General features: G+C 50.1%; 5 protein-coding genes and 1 non-coding gene across 6 annotated transcripts; 5 read left to right on the top strand and 1 right to left on the bottom strand.

Annotated features, from left to right (window-relative positions):
* Positions 1–530: 530 nt before the first annotated feature.
* Positions 531–1,658, top strand: An12g05500 (uncharacterized protein; the record flags this gene model as incomplete). Its single annotated transcript, XM_001395580.3, has 4 exons — positions 531–828; positions 903–1,121; positions 1,185–1,303; positions 1,371–1,658. The coding sequence occupies 4 exons, from the start codon at positions 531–533 to the stop codon at positions 1,656–1,658; spliced, it is 924 nt and encodes a 307-aa protein (XP_001395617.3).
* Positions 1,659–1,936: 278 nt separating this feature from the next.
* On the bottom strand, positions 1,937–3,735 carry An12g05490 (uncharacterized protein; the record flags this gene model as incomplete). Its single annotated transcript, XM_059750908.1, has 6 exons — positions 1,937–1,996; positions 2,124–2,644; positions 2,738–2,870; positions 2,918–3,007; positions 3,107–3,622; positions 3,676–3,735. The coding sequence occupies 6 exons, from the start codon at positions 3,733–3,735 to the stop codon at positions 1,937–1,939; spliced, it is 1,380 nt and encodes a 459-aa protein (XP_059604476.1).
* A 586-nt stretch (positions 3,736–4,321) lies between these two features.
* 5S rRNA lies at positions 4,322–4,440 on the top strand. The gene has a single exon (XR_009468040.1). It is a non-coding gene; the product is annotated as a 5S ribosomal RNA (ribosomal RNA).
* An 854-nt stretch (positions 4,441–5,294) lies between these two features.
* On the top strand, positions 5,295–6,762 carry An12g05470 (uncharacterized protein; the record flags this gene model as incomplete). The annotated part of the gene is made up of 4 exons (XM_059750907.1): positions 5,295–5,660; positions 5,688–5,831; positions 5,881–6,119; positions 6,291–6,762. The coding sequence occupies 4 exons, from the start codon at positions 5,295–5,297 to the stop codon at positions 6,760–6,762; spliced, it is 1,221 nt and encodes a 406-aa protein (XP_059604475.1).
* A 313-nt stretch (positions 6,763–7,075) lies between these two features.
* Positions 7,076–11,383, top strand: An12g05460 (uncharacterized protein; the record flags this gene model as incomplete). Its single annotated transcript, XM_059750906.1, has 8 exons — positions 7,076–7,118; positions 7,179–7,364; positions 7,417–8,578; positions 8,631–9,733; positions 9,789–9,895; positions 9,948–10,226; positions 10,294–10,495; positions 10,581–11,383. 8 exons carry the CDS (start codon positions 7,076–7,078, stop codon positions 11,381–11,383), a joined length of 3,885 nt encoding a protein of 1,294 aa, XP_059604474.1.
* Positions 11,384–12,136: 753 nt separating this feature from the next.
* Positions 12,137–18,192, top strand: An12g05450 (uncharacterized protein; the record flags this gene model as incomplete). The annotated part of the gene is made up of 5 exons (XM_059750905.1): positions 12,137–12,261; positions 12,322–13,237; positions 13,366–15,900; positions 15,957–16,253; positions 16,312–18,192. The coding sequence occupies 5 exons, from the start codon at positions 12,137–12,139 to the stop codon at positions 18,190–18,192; spliced, it is 5,754 nt and encodes a 1,917-aa protein (XP_059604473.1).
* Between the last annotated feature and the right edge of the window lie 239 nt (positions 18,193–18,431).

Genomic DNA, 18,431 nt, shown 5'->3' with positions numbered 1-18,431 from the left:
TTGGCCGGGCTAGACACCCATTGCTGAGCTGCAACATCCGTGTGAAGGTTACACCATATCTAATGCGACAGCTCTAGGGGAATCCCAGTGTCATTGCAACACAAACAGAATATTTTCATCTCTCTCATTCTTAACCCCACCACCCCTCGCTTCAGAGCATTCATCAGCCTCACATCTTATTCCATTTCTATCATCAATCTGATGGAACTTCAACCTCTATCAGAAAGCAGGGTTAATCCTACTTATTCATCCGACCAGACATGCGCCGTTTCGAGCGAATTACTCAGGTGGTTGAACCTGTCGAAGAGTAACCCGCGCTCGAAGACGTCCAAACCCGCCTCGTCTTCCGCGCGCAGGCATTCCTCCGCGACGAGATCGAGCGCTACAAGCCTCGCCATGGAGGCTACCACCCCGTCCACCTGCATGACATCTTTGACCAGAAATATGAAGTCGTCGGAAAGCTAGCCTACGGTCAGTTCTCGACAGTCTGGCTGGCAAAGGATAAGACTAGGACCCACCGGAACGTCGCTATGAAGATCCTGAAAGCAAATGCTTCTGCAGATTGGAAGGAGCTTTCGATACTCCGTCATATGGCGGACTCAGACCTTGATCACCCCGGAAAAGAACATGTCATTGAACTACTCGATCATTTCTATCATGCAGGTCCAAATGGCACTCACTTATGTCTGGTTTTTACGGTGATGATCTCGGACGTGCAGGAAATGATAGTCACATGGACACCACGACAGGCGGGATATGTACGAAGCATGTCGCGCCAGATCCTCCTGGGGCTTGACTTTCTTCACAGATCTGATATTGTCCACTGTGGTAAGTCAATGGGAAATGAGGATAAAAAAAAAAATGGAACTTTACTAATCGCCGCGTGCTGTCTGACTGAATAGACCTACAGCCAGGAAACATCATGGTATCGGTTACAGACGCGATAGAAAATTCTGAGGACCTCCTAGAGCCACCACAGTTTAGCCCAGTCCGATGGCTAGAGGGGGTGACAAAGGATGACAGTGTCCCGGAATACTTGATGCCTTCACAGAGACGTTACAACCAACTGAAGAATGTCCACCACTCCAGGCTTGTGGTCAAAATCGGGGATTTAGGTGGCGGTAAGAGACAAATACATTCCCACGCATGTTATTGAGGCTAGCTGCTGATCTTGTACTTTATAGCTCAATTTCGGAGACGGTGCGACGAGCGGCCTGTAACCCCACTGTCACTACGCGCGCCTGAGATCATACATGGGTGTCCTTGGGATTGGACCATCGATATCTGGGCATTAGGGTGCTTGGTAAGTCTCCGTTACATTGACCTTTTCCACCATTCTAGCGTAAGATGCGTTTGCTAATCCTGGGCAGATATTCGAACTAGCAACGAACGAGCCACTCTTTCCACTTGGTACCTTCGGTATTCCAAGAGAGGAAGTCAATAAAGAGCATCTGGAACTTATTGACGAGCAACTGAGTGATCCTGCCGGACAGGGTGGATTCGTTGCATATCTTGCCGAGCGACTGCCGGATGACTTTGGGGCTGAGGATGTACAGGGTCTAGCTAAGTTCCTTTTGCTGATGCTGCGGGTTTCTCCTGGGGAAAGGCCGTCCACGAAGGCTTTACTAGACCATGCATTTACTGTGGCGGTGCCATAGACTGGGAAGTTGGAATTCAGCATGTGGGATTCAGGGGCATACTTGTTCCTCGTGCTTTCCTGTCGACTCATTTTAATTGTGATGGCGGTTTTTGTTGAGAATCCTGTGTATCATGTTATAGTCAAAAGAGCCTTACAAAGTTCCTAACTATGGATTAGCTCTGTATATTCAGAAATGAGAAGGCAATATCACAGTTTTTTTTTTACCCTAATGTTTTTTCCTTTTCCTTTTTCTTTTCCGAGTGCTACAGCCTTGTGTAGTTGTATCAGGCGTAAATTCTACGATAAAAATGCTAGCCTGTAACGAACTGTGCGAGACACTTTCATGGCCTGTCCTGTCTAGTATAATCGGAGTGCACCGGTTCAATTAGTATAAGTATATTAGTATATGTTTTCTCATGTCTGCAGCGGTGCATGGGAGTCATGTCGGGTTACTATCGCCTGTGTGCGCTTATATCGAACTAACATGTACCGCCTCAGGTAATAACAAGAGAGATCCTCTTGGCTGGCTCTGAGCCGCATTCCAGAACTTCCACTCCATCTGGCCCATAAGACTGGCGATACCAAAGCCGCTCGCAGCAATGAACGGGTAGATTGCCTGGCACCACTCGAACTCAGCCTTGTCCCCGCAGTCGATATAACATTTGGACGCCTGGGATAGCCCCAGGATGAGGATTTGCCCGGACGACATCCGATTCTCGGGCTGCATGAGATATGCTACAGAGCGGCAAATCTCCCTGGCATAGAACACCATGCGGCTCGGGTCAGGGCCTCGCATCAGGTGCGTCTCGGTTTGATAGATCACGCGACGGATGACCAGGGAGGCCACCCAAAATAGGAGGTAGATCTTGGCTGCTTCGAGGCTTTCGATATTGTACGGTGCGAGATCTGGGTCCAGGGGGAGCATGCTGGGCTCCTGGCCCAGGTTCCGCCTGCTACAGGGAGTAGGTATACCGTCCAGCCTGTGAGCGGACATGTGCAGCCAGTCTACGTGCACACGTGCCTCAAGGTTAAAACAGCGCTGCAATAGTGCGTGGCATGCGTGTTCCCGATCGTCATGCGGCTTTCATATGAGTTTACATAGATCTCTGCGTAGAGCTATGGCTTCGGCGATTATGCCGAATAACTCGTCGACGGGGCTCTCTTTGCGTCCGAGATTGAGGCATTCCTCGTCCACTTGCATGCTGTAAGGAGTGTTGAGGGTGAACATTGCCTAGATAAGTGTCAGTAAGCTTTTCATCAAATTCGACCTAGACTGACCGTCGCCCACTTGTGCCTCCGGAGGATCGCGTCGATGAGGGCTTGATCACCTCGGGTATAGTCGTGTTGTTTCAACATTGCCGTGGCTCCCTGTATGTGGGTAAGACAGTTACGCCATAGCGTCTCACTAAGTCCCATAGTCTGCGGCCTGTCAGAATAAATGCATCTCTTGGACTGCATCGTACTCACCTCGTACGTCTGGAAGACAATGGCCGAGTAGAGAGTGGTAGCTGTTGGTGGGCGGTTGCCTTGCAAGATCTGTAGCATCGCATGGAGAGCACTATTGTAGATCTCAAATCCATGATGTGCCAATCGACCATCCCTGGTTTTCTTCCCCAGATACACGGAGACCAAGCCGATGACCGATCGATCCAGCAGGTCTGATTTGCCGGTCAAGGTTGGAAAGCGCGCCATCAACAGATACCAGCTATCGACCCTGCCATTGAGGGAAGGATTGGAGGCGAAGAACGTGTGCATGTAGGTCGCAAACAACTGGGTGCGAGCCTCGGCACTCATATTGAAGCAAGCAGGCAAAGCCAGGGACTCGAGCTGTCTGACCCGCTGGGGTCCAGGTCGCTTGGTCTCTGCATTGCGCACACGCCGGGGCTCAAACTTGTGGTGGATGAAGTCCCGATCGTGATAACCGGGGCAAGGCGTCCCCCCTCTTTTGACGCAACTAGAGCATTCGGGCTTTTCTAGGTCACACTGCCGGGTTTAGTCACCGATTAATGGTACGATGGGAAAACTTCTGGACTGACCTTGATCTTGCGCTTCTTACAGGCTGCACAGGCGCGCGATGTGAAGGGGATGCCGCCCATGTTTGGGATAGAATGTCTGGTGTACCTACGGCTAGGAAGGACAAGAAGCTGGGTCGATGCAAGGAGTTGAAGAACGATTGGGATTTCCGATCCTTAGGTTGTTCATTGGCTGGTTACGTTTCACGTGCTGCCTTCAGCCTCAACCCATGCGACATGTCACAGGCATACATCATTGGCGTAGACCGCCTAGTTTAATACTGTGCAAGTGGTTAGATCGCTGTTTTCTATATCACCGATTGGTTGATGGGATATTTGGAGATATGACTGGAATGCCTCGCTGCCACGCTATCCAGCCTTATGGACTTTACTGGTAAGCGTGGTGGCGCACGGTCCCCCGGACGTGCTCCGAGTCAGTGTCTAGTAGTTTGGCGTTTTTAGCCTCGTATCCAATGGGTTCCATGTAAATCTCCGCTTGCTGAGGAGCAGATTAGGCTCTTCACAACAGCGGCTTGTCACAATAGCGGATGCGCATTCCAGATCGGCCAAGTGCACGTCTGGCACCAACGATCAATGACTATAGAGCTTTGTATTATCCTGCTAAACTTCTTATTCTATCGATATGGACTGTTTCAGAGAAAAGTCAAGCACATACGACCACAGGGTGTGGAAAACAGGGCTTCCCGTCCGCTCAGCCGTACTTAAGCCACACGCCGGGAGGTTAGTAGTTGGGTGGGTGACCACCAGCGAATCCCTTCTGTTGTATGTTTTTCTTTTTCAATCTTTATTAATATTCAGCTGAATCGATCTCTTGTTGCTTGCTCCATCTGACTATCGCTCTTCAGTTTGATGGAAGAATTGTCGGATGTTTTTGCGGGAGATTCGCAGTCAGCGCCGGCATTCAGGGTGATTTCCTGGCCACAGTGTAGCAACTAGCAACCTATGTGCCTGACTGTGACTGCCATCAAAACAGTCGTTTAATCTGATCATACTCCAAGAGTTGAGCCCGTTGATGCCTCGCAACCTGTACCCTCAACTCCACTGAATGATCGACTAAGCTTGCACTTTCGTTCCACGTTAGATAGCTTCTCTGGACAAAGAGGAATACTTGTGCGCCTTGATAGGTATGATTTTATTGACGGATACTTTTCCGACAGAAGAGGAGGTGATTTTAAAATCGTGAGGATGTAGAGGATCGTGATGCAAGGGTGCCTAAGAGCCAAACAGTTGATGGGCAATCCATGGAAAGATGCGGAGTGTAACGAGTGTCACAAAAGCGGCGCGGAAGCGGCCCGTCCGCTCACTTAAAGCACCTTAAATATCAAATCCAATCCAAATCCCAAGCAGTTGAGCTTTGGTCCACCCGGGTGGACCCTGTATCGGGCCGACAGTTGGCTGGTTGAACGGGCAGTGGGCCGAATTAAATGAGGAATGAAGAGAAAGAAGGATCTTCGGTATATCCGCACCTGACGAGGGCTGAAAAAGAGAGGAGAGTATGCATAGCCGAGGATAGCTTTCATACGAAAGGGGTAGATTATCTACACAGGTCTCAGTATATGGGGTTGTGTGTCGCAGGAATCTTTACAATCCGCAGTGTCTGAACACTCAGATTACGTTCCATCATGCCAAAATCATCACAGTACTCCCTGCCAGCGACCTACTATCGCGGTGGCACCAGCAAAGCCCTTTTCTTCCGCGAGGATGTCCTCCCAGATCCCGGACCCCAGCGAGACCGCCTCCTCAAGCGAGCCATGGGCTCTCCGGAACCCTTGCAGCTCGACGGTATGGGTGGATCCAAAGCAGTGACATCGAAGATTGCCATCGTTCGTCCTTCAACACGATCTGATGCTGATATCGATTTTACCTTCGCACAGGTAGGCGTAGCGCGGGATTTTATCCACTACGGTGCCAACTGCGGCAATATTTCTGCGGCGGTGGGACCGTTCGCGATCGAAGAAGGGTTGGTCCAGTTCCGACCCGGGCGCTCGGTTGACACGACGGTGAAGACTCAGGAGGTTCGGATATATAATACTGGGACGGGGAAGTTGTTGAGCGCGCATTTTCCTGTTAGCGGAAGTGGCGCTTTTGAGCCGGAGGGGACACATGAAATTGCGGGTGATCCGGGGAAGGGAAGCCCGGTATTGCTGGATTATAGATTTGTAGGTTATGGGATAAGCTTAGGTGAAGAAGATAGCTGATGCAATCCAGACAATCGGGGCAGAGCTATCAAGGGGATTACTCCCTACCGGCAACGCATCCGACATGATCACTGTGGCTGGAAAAGAGTTTGAAATCACCATCTGCGACATTGCCAATCTGTGTGTATTCGCCAATGCTCGCGACTTCAACATCACTGGACACGAGACGGCCGCTGACCTGACCGCCAACTTAGACTGGCTGGCCAAGACGCAAGAGCTGTTGGGAAAGGCAGCCGTGCTTGCTGGAATGTCAGAGAACTGGAAAGCTTGAATCGAGAAGTCGCAGGCCGTGCCGTTGCCCATTTTTGTTGCGCCAGACCCGGGTCCTAGCAAAGCACATCTCGCTGCGCGGCTTTTCCTCGACAAAATGTGTCATGAGAGCATGGCGGGGACAGGGGCTATCTGTACGACCGCGTGCAGTCGTATTCCGGACAGTGTAGTGAATAGGGTCATTGGGGATGCGGTGGAGCTTGACACATTGGAAATCAGCCATCCTGTCGGCACAATGGCGGTGTTTGTGCAGACTGAGATGCCGATGAAAGACGAGCCAGTATTCGAGACTTCTCGTTTGTTCGAACCGCCCGCCGCATCATGGCTGGAACTATATACGTACCCAGTAGCTTCAGGCCAGATGCACCTGCGAAACGATCAGTTTCCAATGTTCTACCACTGGGTTATGGGTCGCTTTCATCTCCAAGTGACTTGTATCTGGACTGCGTCATTCGCAATCGATGTTACAAGACGTCCTGTTCAGGGTCATATCTGGATTTGGCATCATGATGGTTTCCTTCATGTATTATTTGTCCAGACCCTGGGTGACATGGGTGGGAAAAGTGCTTTGACCTTATCGCATTCCAATGTACTCTGCGCTCAAGGATGGTACATGCTCTAGAGCCTTATCAGGTATCATCGGAACGAGCATCCGATAACCTGCGATAAGACGCGGGGTACGCGATACTGACAGAGAGCCCTACCTACAGACAAGGGAGCTCTCCCCGCTGACTTTCCTGATAAGTTGCAGGATTTGCAACTGGCCTGCCGAAAATGAGGGGTGGGAGGGGAAATGTTGGAGATAACGGGCCGGTGACTTTCTCCACCTTCACCTCCACTCTCGGCCGATGACGCTGTCTCACGATCTGTAGCCTTGCCATATGAGCTGGATACCGCCACAACTGTAGTCCCAATAATTACATTCACTACTCATAATGCCAAGCTTAGAACCTCGACAGAAGCTGCGGATCTCTATAGGTCTGTCGCGACCACCCTCACACTGATAGTTGTGACTGAAGCCACTGACTGACCATACAGATCGCGGAGGTACGTTCACCGACTGCATTTGCAAAGTCCTCGGTCAAGAAGACATTGTGGTGAAGATCCTATCCGTTGATCCCAAGAACTACGACGATGCCCCTACGGAAGCCATCCGTCGCGTGTTGGAGATATACTATGGAAGGAGCATTCCGCGGGGAACAGGGTTGGATACAAAGGATATCGGTGGGTGACATCCTGAATCACGAGCCTCTCTGTACGCTAACCTTATGCTTAGAGTCAATACGTATGGGAACAACTGTTGCGACAAATGCACTGCTAGAGAGAAAGGGCGAGCGCACTGCCCTTCTCATCACAGAAGGTTTCAAAGATCTGCTGGAAATCGGCAATCAATCGCGACCTTTCATGTTTGATCTCTCAATTCGAAGACCCGAGACACTGTATTCCGATGTTTTCGAGGTGGACGAGCGCGTGACCCTGCGTAACTGCACCGACACCGATCTGCGAAGCATGGATCTCTCGTCGCCTCCTGTACTACGAGAATTGACGGGTACATCCGGAGAAACTGTTCAGATTATCAAGACCTTGGACCTTGAACCTGTGGAGGTATACCTGAGAAAAATATACACAGACGGATACCGATCCATCGCCGTATGTCTGATGCACGCCTACACATTTCCCGATCACGAGCTGCAGATCCGAGAGCTGGCACAACAGATCGGGTTCGAGAACGTCTCACTTTCGCATGCTGTATCCCAACGCACTAAGATTGTTCCTCGAGGGAACTCGGCCGTTATCGATGGATATCTTACACCTACAATCGAACGATATCTGAAGCAGTTTTTGACCAGTTTCCCAAATATTTCCAAGTCGGATACTAAGCTGGAATTCATGCAATCTGATGGTGGACTGGTTCCTGCACACAGACTTTCAGGACTGCATTCAATACTGTCTGGCCCCGCTGGTGGAGTAGTAGGGTATGCTCGTACCTGCTACGACGAAGTCAGCAAAGCCCCGTTGATTGGATTTGATATGGGAGGAACAAGCACAGATGTTAGTCGCTATGACGGGACGTTGGATCATATTTTTGAGACCACCACGGCGGGGATCTCGATGCAGACCCCACAGCTCAATATAAACACGATCGCTGCTGGTGGAGGGAGCATCCTGTTCTGGCGCGACGGCTTGATGTCTGTTGGACCGGAAAGCGCGTCTTCGGATCCAGGTCCTGCGTGCTATCGCAAAGGGGGCCCATTGACCATTACAGACGCCAATCTGGCCTTAGGTAGGCTGATTCCGGATTATTTCCCCTCTGTGTTTGGACCAAATGAGAATGAGCCTCTGGATCGCGATGTTGTTATTTCCAAATTCGAAGATATGACCGCAGCGATTAACCTAGATACGGGGAAGTCATTGAGCTGGGAGGAGGTGGCGCAGGGGTAAGCATATTCATTGTATTGTGGGATAGAGGCGAGGTTAACATGCGTGCAGATTCCTCGACGTTGCGAATTCCGCCATGTGTGGCCCCATTCGAAGCCTGACGGAGGCTCGCGGATACGACACAACGAAGCATCAATTAGCATCCTTCGGTGGAGCGGGTGGCCAGCACGCCTGTGCCATTGCTGAGCTTCTTGGTATTCAGAAGGTCTTGATTCACAAGCACTCCTCGATCCTCTCTGCTTATGGTATTGGCCTGGCCGATGTCGTGCAGGAAGGTCAGAGGCCTTGTGCAAAAGCCTACGAGCCATATAATCTCCCGACAATTCTATCGGACTTGGAAGACCTTGCTCAAGCCACCAAGGATCTCTTAGGCAATGACGGGATACTGAATGTGGACGTGGACCGGTTCCTTAACATGCGGTATGACGGAAGCGAAACGACCATTATGATTGCAGTGGACCAGAATCACAATATGTTACCGACCTTTGTCAATGCTCATCATCAGCAATTCGGCTTTACCCCTACGGATCGGAAGGTGTTTGTTGATAGCATTCGAGTTCGGGCCATAGGCCGAGGCTCTTTTGCTGCTCCTTCGCCTGATGTTCCGGCTTCGGTCCCAGAAAAACTCTCCATACCCTCACATAAGTCCCCGACTGCTGAGGCTACCAACAGAGTTTACTTCAATGAGCTTGGATGGACGGATACACCTGTATACATCCTCAAATCCATCCCTCTCGGACAGAAGGTCAGCGGTCCGGCGCTTGTAGTCGACGAAACGCAGACTATACTCGTGGGTCCTGGTTCTTCAGCAACATCCGAGCAGGATAAGCTAATCCTCGACATCAACGTCTCTGGCAAGGGTCTTAGCGTTGCCACTGATACTATCGATCCTGTCCAGCTCTCTGTATTCCGCCACCGTTTCATGAGCGTCGCAGAGCAGATGGGTCGCGTACTGCAACAGGTGAGTGTGAGTGCGAATATCAAGGAGCGGCTGGACTTCAGTTGCGCTGTGTTTAGTCCGGATGGATCTCTGGTCGCAAATGCTCCCCATGTGCCTGCAATGATTGGTAGCATGGCTTTTGCAGTAAAGGGGCAGATTGAGGAATGGAAGGGGAGGTTGAAGCCGGGAGATGTTTTGCTCTCTAATGCACCTGGTTCGTACAAGGGAAAGTTTATCCATTCATTCACCGTGTTAATCAGCCTGTGCAGAATATGGAGGTACCCACCTTCCGGACCTTACTGTAATTACCCCCGTATTCGATGCGCAGGGGAGAGATATCATCTTTTGGACAGCATCCCGGGGCCATCATGCTGATGTATATACCCCTTCCCTCTAATCCGAGTAACCTTTCCGGCTAACACTCCCAGATTGGCGGTATCCTGCCCGGCTCAATGCCCCCATCCTCAAAGGAACTTGGCCAAGAAGGAGCTTTGTTCAAATCTTTCCTATTGATCCGAGATGGAACTCTGGATGAAGTTGGACTCTCCCGGATGCTCTGCGATGAGCCAGCACGATATCCTGGCTCCAGTGGCACCCGACGGTATCAAGATAACGTTACAGACCTGAAAGCCCAAGTGGCCGCCAACCACTGTGGCATCCGGCTGATCCACCAGCTTATCGAGGAATACTCCATGAAAGTTGTTCAGGTGTGTAAATCATGCCAAGCTGCAATCTCACCCGCCAGAACAGACGATTCACAAGCATCTTTGCTAGGTATACATGAAAGCGATCCAATCCTCCGCCGAGCTCGCCATCCGCAATCTCTTCAAGCGTCTCGCGCGCCAGTTCCACCAGACAGAGCTAAAAGAGGTTGACTACATGGACGATGGAACGCCGATCTGCCTCAAAATCACACTCGACGAGGCTGAAGGCTCTGCGGTATTCGACTTCACAGGCACTGGACCCCAAGTCTATGGTAAGCCGAGCTTTCATCACAGCCCACATGAGATTAAACCCTATTAATCACCCGAGGTTGTTAGGCAACTGGAACGCCCCCATAGCCATAACACACTCATCCATAATCTTCGCTCTTCGGTGCATCGTCGACTCCGATATCCCACTGAACCACGGCTGCCTTGCCCCCGTGACCGTTCACGTCCCTAAACCTAGTCTTCTCAATCCGGCCCCGACTGCCGCCGTCTGCGCCGGCAATGTCCTCACCTCGCAACGCATCGTCGACGTTATATTCAAGACTCTCCGAGTCTGTGCCGCCAGTCAAGGCTGCATGAACAATTTCTCCTTCGGTACGGACGACTTCGGATACTATGAGACGATCGCAGGAGGTAGTGGCGCAGGCCCGAGCTGGTCTGGAACAAACGGTGTACATACAAACATGACGAACACGAGAATTACCGATCCGGAGTCGTTGGAAAGACGGTATCCAGTGCTTTTGAGGAGGTTTTGCTTCAGGGGTGGAAGTGGTGGAGATGGCAAGTATAGAGGGGGTGATGGGGTGGTGAGGGATGTCGAGTTCCGGATTCCGATGACGGCATCTATCTTGTCTGAGAGGCGGGTGGTGAAGCCATTTGGGATGGACGGGGGAGGAAATGGGTGCTGTGGCAGGAACTTGTGGATTAAAGGAGAAGATGGAGAGATTATGTCTATTGGGGGAAAGAATTCGGTTGAGATGGGGGCGGGAGATCGATTGGTTATTGAGACGCCTGGGGGTGGTGGGTATGGAAGAAAGGATGATCGCGATGGTGATAGCAAGGTCGAAGGAGATCAGGCCAAGGTGAATAAGGGGTTTGTTCCCATTGCTAATGGGTCGGTGGAAGCGGCTAGAAGTTTGGCAGAACAGGTGTAGTGGCTGTCAGGGATGCTACATGGAGTACCTACTAACGATTATTTCCATGAATCTGATATGGTGTAGATGCTTCATTCGTTCCTTCCTTTCCCTGGAGATTTCTCCACCCACATAACTCATGACTGAAGGGCATTCCTCTATCTTCGCTCAGTTATTTGCATCCCCACTCGACAGCTCACCAGGATGATTAGTGTATGCGACTGCCTAGAAGCTTACTACATCATCGACAGCAAACAAAGCATGACACACCCGAAGACTGACGGGCCGAGAGGGAAAATGAGAGCCCAACAGCATATGGCTAGCTGACAAGATCCCCTCCTACTAGCAGTTGAACAGGCCGTGCCGTACCGCGGCTTCTGCAATTTCTCTGCTCGTCCCAAGGCAAACATCCACTTTTAACATGGGTGAGCAGTTCTGTAGGAGCGTCTGGACTCAATAATGTGCTTGGCAATCCTACACATCTGCACGTAGGCCTGGCCGCAAACATGGAAATACTTGGCGATTGGCGGGAAAGAGACTAGGAAGCAGCTATCGGAACCCGCGTAGGTCTGTGGGCAACGTGTCAGCGTCTGGATAGGCCGTTCTTTTCACCCCGCGCCGGACCTTCGCGGATATTGCGCATGCAGTCAATCAAGCCTTTGGCGTGAGGAGGTATATGCTCCCCACAAATCCACTAGGCAGACATGTTCTCTTTCGAGAGACACAAGACTTCAGTTGCGACGAAAAACCGGAACCTCAAGAAAGAAGATCAGGATGGATGACCAAACCTCGAACGCAACAGTTATTGCGAAACAGCACATTGACAGCATTAGCGCGCAATATAGAGGTATCTTAGAAAACTCAACTGCTCAAAGTATCATTGATAGCGCATTGCAGTTGTAGGTATCCCATGTTTTCCCAAAAAAACTCTTAACATAGGAGCCTGACAGTAGTCATAGCTTCGGTGAGGATATCTATTCGACCGCGGCGCACTTCCTTCTTGAGTTGATCCAAAATGCCGATGATAATGAATACGCCGCAAACATCACACCAGCGTTGGTCTTGACCTACCGCAATCGTGTGCTTCGTACCGACTGTAATGAGTTGGGATTCACACCTGGACAAGTTGAGGCTATCTGTAATCTTGGATACAGCACGAAGAAGGACAAGGTGGAAGCGACGGGTGAGAAGGGCGTTGGATTCAAGTCAGTTTTCAGTGTTGCGGCCTCGGTTTGGATAGCGTCCGGACCCTACACGTTCAAGTTCGACGCATCAAACCAGATGGGTATGCTGATCCCAATCTGGGAAAGCCCACCGGATGCAACACGATACGCAAATACTTCAATGTATGCTCGCTTTGCGCCCCGGGCTGATGAGAGAATTGTCTTTCACGACTTGGACGTTGTTGGAGCCAAAATATTGACTTTCCTCCGTAAACTGCGTGAATTAAACTTGCATATCGAGCTCCAATCTGGGGACAGAATATGCTACAATGTTGCAAGGCAGGATACAACATCCCCAGATGGACTATGCATGACACAGTTGACCTTTACCGGTGAGATGTTCCCCGTCGCTCAAAGAAAGACTTATGTCGTCTGTCGATATGAGGTGAAAGAAATGCCCCAGGAGAGGAAGCGACCAGGAAGACAGACCACCGAATTGAGGATAGCATTCCCAGTCGACGATTTTGGCCAGCCAGTACTGGAAAGTCAGGATGTATATGCGGTCTTACCTGTGCGAAGTTACGGCTTCACGGTGGGCTCACTTATTTCCTCCTATATCGATTACATGTTAACATGGACTAGTTCCTTCTTCAAGGTGACTTCTTACTATCTACAAGCCGGGAGGAGATTTCATCATCAAGAGAATGGAATCGTATGTTGTGCGAATCGCTTCCTAATGCGTTTACCGCAGCTGTCAAAGAGATCGTGGCACACAGAAGTGATTTCCCTTGGTTTAGGTTTCTCCCAGACATACGTCCCGAGAAAAGCTTTTTTGAACAGGTCAAACATTGCATCCCATCGCAGTTAGCCAAGGAGAGAGTCTTGCTTTGTGAAGGTATCGGTGAGAATGGCCAGGACCTACTTGCACTACCAGGCTCACTTCGATACATACCTCGCGAATTTCGAGACTCTAACGGGTATCCTCTTACTCTCTGTCCAACTACGAGAGATAGATACCTTTCTGTCCGGTATTTGCATGAGGACTGGTCTTATATTCAGCGGCTCGGAGTAAAGCAAATGACTGTCAATGAATTCATGGATGACCTTGGTCATCTGGTGAATAACCATGGCGTGCAAGACAGGCCAGACCAGTGGCATGAAAGCCTGGCAAAGACAGTAAATCAACTTCTTGGAAACTCTGAGAATAGGAGGTTTCTTGAAGTCCTTCGAAAACTTGCGGTTCTTCCTCTTCGAGACAATAAATGGGTCTCGAGCGCTGACAGAGTCGTCTTCCTCCCTCTAGTACCGGCCAGCGTACCAAGCGGCCTTAAAATCTGTGAGATCGATCCAGCTGCTGTCAATGGTGGGATGAAGTCAGAACGAGCGAGATTTTTTGAACATGCCGGGGCACAGGGATATAACCCGGCCATTGTGTGCGACCTGATTGTGGAGCGACAAACCGCTCGGAGTCGAGGCTGGCAGAATAGCCAAGTCTACCAAAGGCGACTAGCAGCCAGTCGAGTCCCTGAGCTGGCTAACCAGCTATACTTTCTTTTCAAAAACAAATGGACGGGGGATGGCGAGCGATCTCTCTGGGTGTTGAATGAGCGAAGCGAGCCTTGCCCTGCGTCCATTGTTTACATTCCTTCCAAAGAGCCTGATTCAGCTGCAGCCCTACTGCACGGAAAATCCCCCAAGATTGAGCTTTTACACAAAGACTATCTCGGTGTAGGCGGCGGAGACAGGTTTGACTTTATGGAGTGGCTTCGCTCGACTTTTGGTATTTGGCGAATTCCACGACTAGCCACTCCAGGGAATGCTCTGTCTCCAGATTTTCAGCATCTAATTGACAACAGTACCTCATCCACATCATGGCTTCTCTTACTGAATAAACATTTTGACCAGTACTCTGATTGGCTTGTTCCCGGGGGATGGAAGTCAGCAAAGGTTTCTAGCAGCCTCCGGACAACGATGGTCGATTGTCTTCATGGGGAACGGTATTTGCTCGAAGAGACCTGCCGTCCCGGCCTGGAAAAGCTTCTTCCGCGCAAAGCCCTGCTGTTAGACCCAGAATTTGATAACTGGAAGTTATTGAGTCATCTAGGAGTGATGGTGGGAATGGATCTTAAGTTTTATTTCTCGCGACTGGCCGAGTTAAAAGAGACTGAAGCCTCGTTAGAACAGATCAGTCAGATTTATACCGATATTGAAGCCAAAAGTCAGGACAGCAGCGGGCTTATTAGGTTGGTCCAGTCCACTTGTAGGTGGCGATTCATATCTGACAAATACCCCAGGTCGACGTTCACCAATGACGCTCTCATATGTGTGCCGAACCCAAGATCCAAAAATGGATTCAGCTGGCTTCAGCCTAATGACTGCATCTGGAAGGGCCCAAAAAGTTTGAAACATACACCCAAGCTTCAGGAGCTTTACCCAGATAACGAAGTTCTCTTTAAGAAGATTCTTAAGCTTCGCAATGCCGGTGCCGAGTTACTGCTGAAAGAGATTGAAGAGTTCAAGCCAGAAAACCCTACTCATATCTTGGAGGTCCTACAAGATGCAAACGTTCTCCTGAAAGATACAGATCCATTCAGTCTGGCCCTAATCCAGCGGATGAAGATATTGCAAAGTGATCAGAAACAGACTTCCAAGTCTGTTGCTGATCGAACCTGGCTCGTCTATCTGAAACAGGAACTGCCCCCAGAAGTAGAAACAATAACTATAGAAGGGGGAATCAGCACAGATGATATTGCCTCCGTGTACCGGCAAGTCATTTATGTGGCACAGGAAATATACGATCTAAATATACCGAAGCCTGAGAGAAAGGAAAGTTACGGTGTATCGAAAAGACCACCGCTGGTGGAAGAGCTGTCTATTCCAATACGCCAGACAGACTATTCACCTCCTAGGGAAGGCGTGCAACTCAGCTTGCCGCATGCTGATAAAAACGTGCCATCGCAGGCAATTTTGAAGCAACGCAGAAGAAATGAAGTATTGTTCCATGCTGAGCAGAAGCAAGGCAATCAGACGCCCCAGCTCCTGAAGCCTCGGGCTAATGGTCAGATGTCTTCTCCCGCTGTGTCTCGAGATCGTAAGGGCGCAACGGTTATACAGATACCTGGCTTTCCACAACACTTGCTTCGTGATTTCTTGCATAACCGCGTTAGACGGAAAGACCCAGTAGCACCTGCCCGGATTGTATTTCTAACTGGTGATGAAGACAGGCTTGACAGTCATGATGGCCTCTGCATTGGCCATCGAATCAAAACACATCCCGGTAGAGTGCACATAGATGAGGGAACGGGAGTCAAGACTGTCTTCATGGCTGTACCTGATCCAATTCGCCAAGAAGAAATGTTTTCAGGTGAACTTGTGGTGAGTTCATATATTCTCCCCCAAAAAAGCTACGCACCTATTAATATTGAACCCAGGTTTCGCGCATCCTACAGGAAGCACTGGGGAACGATTACATACCCGACAAGCATTGGACAAGCTCGTGGAGATCGCGAGTTGGTTATGGCACCTACGAGAGACCAGAAGGTTCAAGGGTGCCACACACGGCCTTTGCGATCCCTAATTCTTCCTTATTCACAGATTTCCTCGTGAACCACGGATGTGGCCAGGCCAAATGGTGGAAAGGAAAGTCAGTTACGTACTATCTAGACGTCCAAGTCACGTCGGGAGATTTACAAACATCTTTTCGAATACATCAGAAGAACTTTGAAACGGTATACAACCCCCCAATCTATTTCTTATAAAGGCAAGATTGTTAAACTGTCAATACAGGCTCGGCAAACTGCTCTGGAGGGGGCTGAATGTCATACGGTATACGCACTTATGCGACTCTATAACATCTATACCGAACCAGAGATAGCTATATTCGTCAACCTTTGGAAACTATATACTACTGGAAACCTCAATGTATCGGTAACGGGTGATCATTATGTGGCTAAATTGACAGGTGCGCAGACAGATACCCCCAGTCTGTCTCTTAGCAGTTTTCAACCCACTGGCCATTACAAGTTCCATGCACTGGAGTCGCTGAGGCACATTCGAGTGCTGAGACTTTGCGGTCAGGAAAATGACCTAGTACTCCGAGGAGATATCCTGCACGTCTCTTTGGATGAGAGCCCGTCATTCATCGCCCTGTCGTACACCTGGGGATCAGCTTTGAAGCCATTTTCCATGCGGACCCCAGAAGGTGACATTCCACTTACTGCCTCCCTATACTACGCACTGAGCCGGATTCATCAGACCGATGGCTCGATCAATATTTGGGCCGACGGCATATCTATCAATCAATCGGATGCAACTGAAAAGTCACAGCAAATTAGTTTGCTACCGACAATATATCGTCAAGCTACCCAAGTATATGGATGGGTTGGCGACGGCGCCAATGACAGCAGCCTAGCTCTGAAATCCTTGCAGGACATCCACGCCTCACCACTCATGGTCTCAAGGCTTGGAAAACGAGCCTGGGCGGCTATAATTGAGTTATTCGCAAGAGCGTGGTTTGTACGAGCATGGATCATTCAGGAGGTAATTCTCGCGAGGGATCTCCACATTGTTTGTGGTTCCGAGAAGCTACCATGGGAGAAACTGTACAGTGCGGTGCAGACATGCGAAAAATATGCTGAAACTTCAGTGAAGAACCTCAAGATTCCTGCCACCCGAAATCTGCAACCAATCCTCAGCCTAGGCGAGACGCGAAAGAAATATCACGAGAATCAGAAGCGCGAGCTCTTGGATCTATTTGAGCTCTTTCAACATGCGAAGTCCACGCTCAAACGGGATAAGCTGTTTACGCTACTCAACATCGCTGCAGATGCAGAAGGTTTTAGAACAGACTATCGCAACCCGCTTGAGATTGTTATGTGTAGCTACGCCTCTGTATTTGTTGCCCGTGGAAAGGCCCTGGAGCTTCTTTCACGAGCACGGGGCGTTTCTTCTTCCCGCCGCTTCCCATCGTGGATCCCGGATTGGACCACTAACCGGTACCCCAAAACAACATGTTCATGGCCGTCAGATCGAGCCTTTGATGCAGGAGGCGGTGGTATAGCGAGAATTAGGGTCGATCCCGAGAACCAGGCAGTTTTAGAAGTCGCTGGGTCAATCATTGACACGATTGTTAAGGTCGGCAGTCGTCCGTCCACGATTGATAAGGCGATGGAATACATGTCTGAAGTGTTGGAGTTCATCGATTCGTCGAAATCAGACTTTCCTAACGACGACGAGATGGAGGATTTGGAATTCACAATACCTATTGGCGACGCAGCGCATGGCCCATGGGGTGATCGACAGGGATTGAAAAGGTCCTTCCAACTGCTCGGCCAGACTCTGAACCGAACAAAAGCTCCGCAGTCGCCAGTCCTCGTCAATGTGGATACTTTGCGGGAGGATCTATGGTTGTATTGTCTGACTGCTGTGCAATTTTCTGAGCGGTTTGGGTCTGCTGTGGTGTGTCAAACGGCACGAGGGTATCTTGGGTTGGTTCCTGCGGGCGCGAAGGCAGGGGACTCCCTTGCTCTAATATCGGGTGGGAAAGTGCCATTCTGCTTGCGACATGAGCTAGAAGATTATCAGGTAGTTGGAGAGGCTTACATCCATGGCGTCATGCACGGGGAAGCATTCAAGCCCGAGGATGTGAAGACACTTCGTCTATCCTAGGTGCAGGTCGAGGGTAATCGAGGGAAAATCTATCTACATATTTTCAATATAGCTTTGGTTTTTGATAAGACAGTAGCCTGCATAGTGCTTGCCAGCAATCCCAAAGCCTACCTTAGACTTGCAGAGGCCTGTCAGGGCATCAATGACGTACGGGCGCGCAATTGATTGGAATATCATGCTCGGGCCACTAAGTGGCGTAGTCTAGAATAAAACTTATAGGACAAAAAGCGCCCTTATCA

This window comes from Aspergillus niger, assembly GCF_000002855.4.
Source record: "Aspergillus niger supercontig An12".
In the NCBI taxonomy this organism is placed as follows: Eukaryota; Fungi; Ascomycota; class Eurotiomycetes; order Eurotiales; family Aspergillaceae; genus Aspergillus; species Aspergillus niger.
This window is presented reverse-complemented; position numbering and strand designations above follow the sequence as displayed.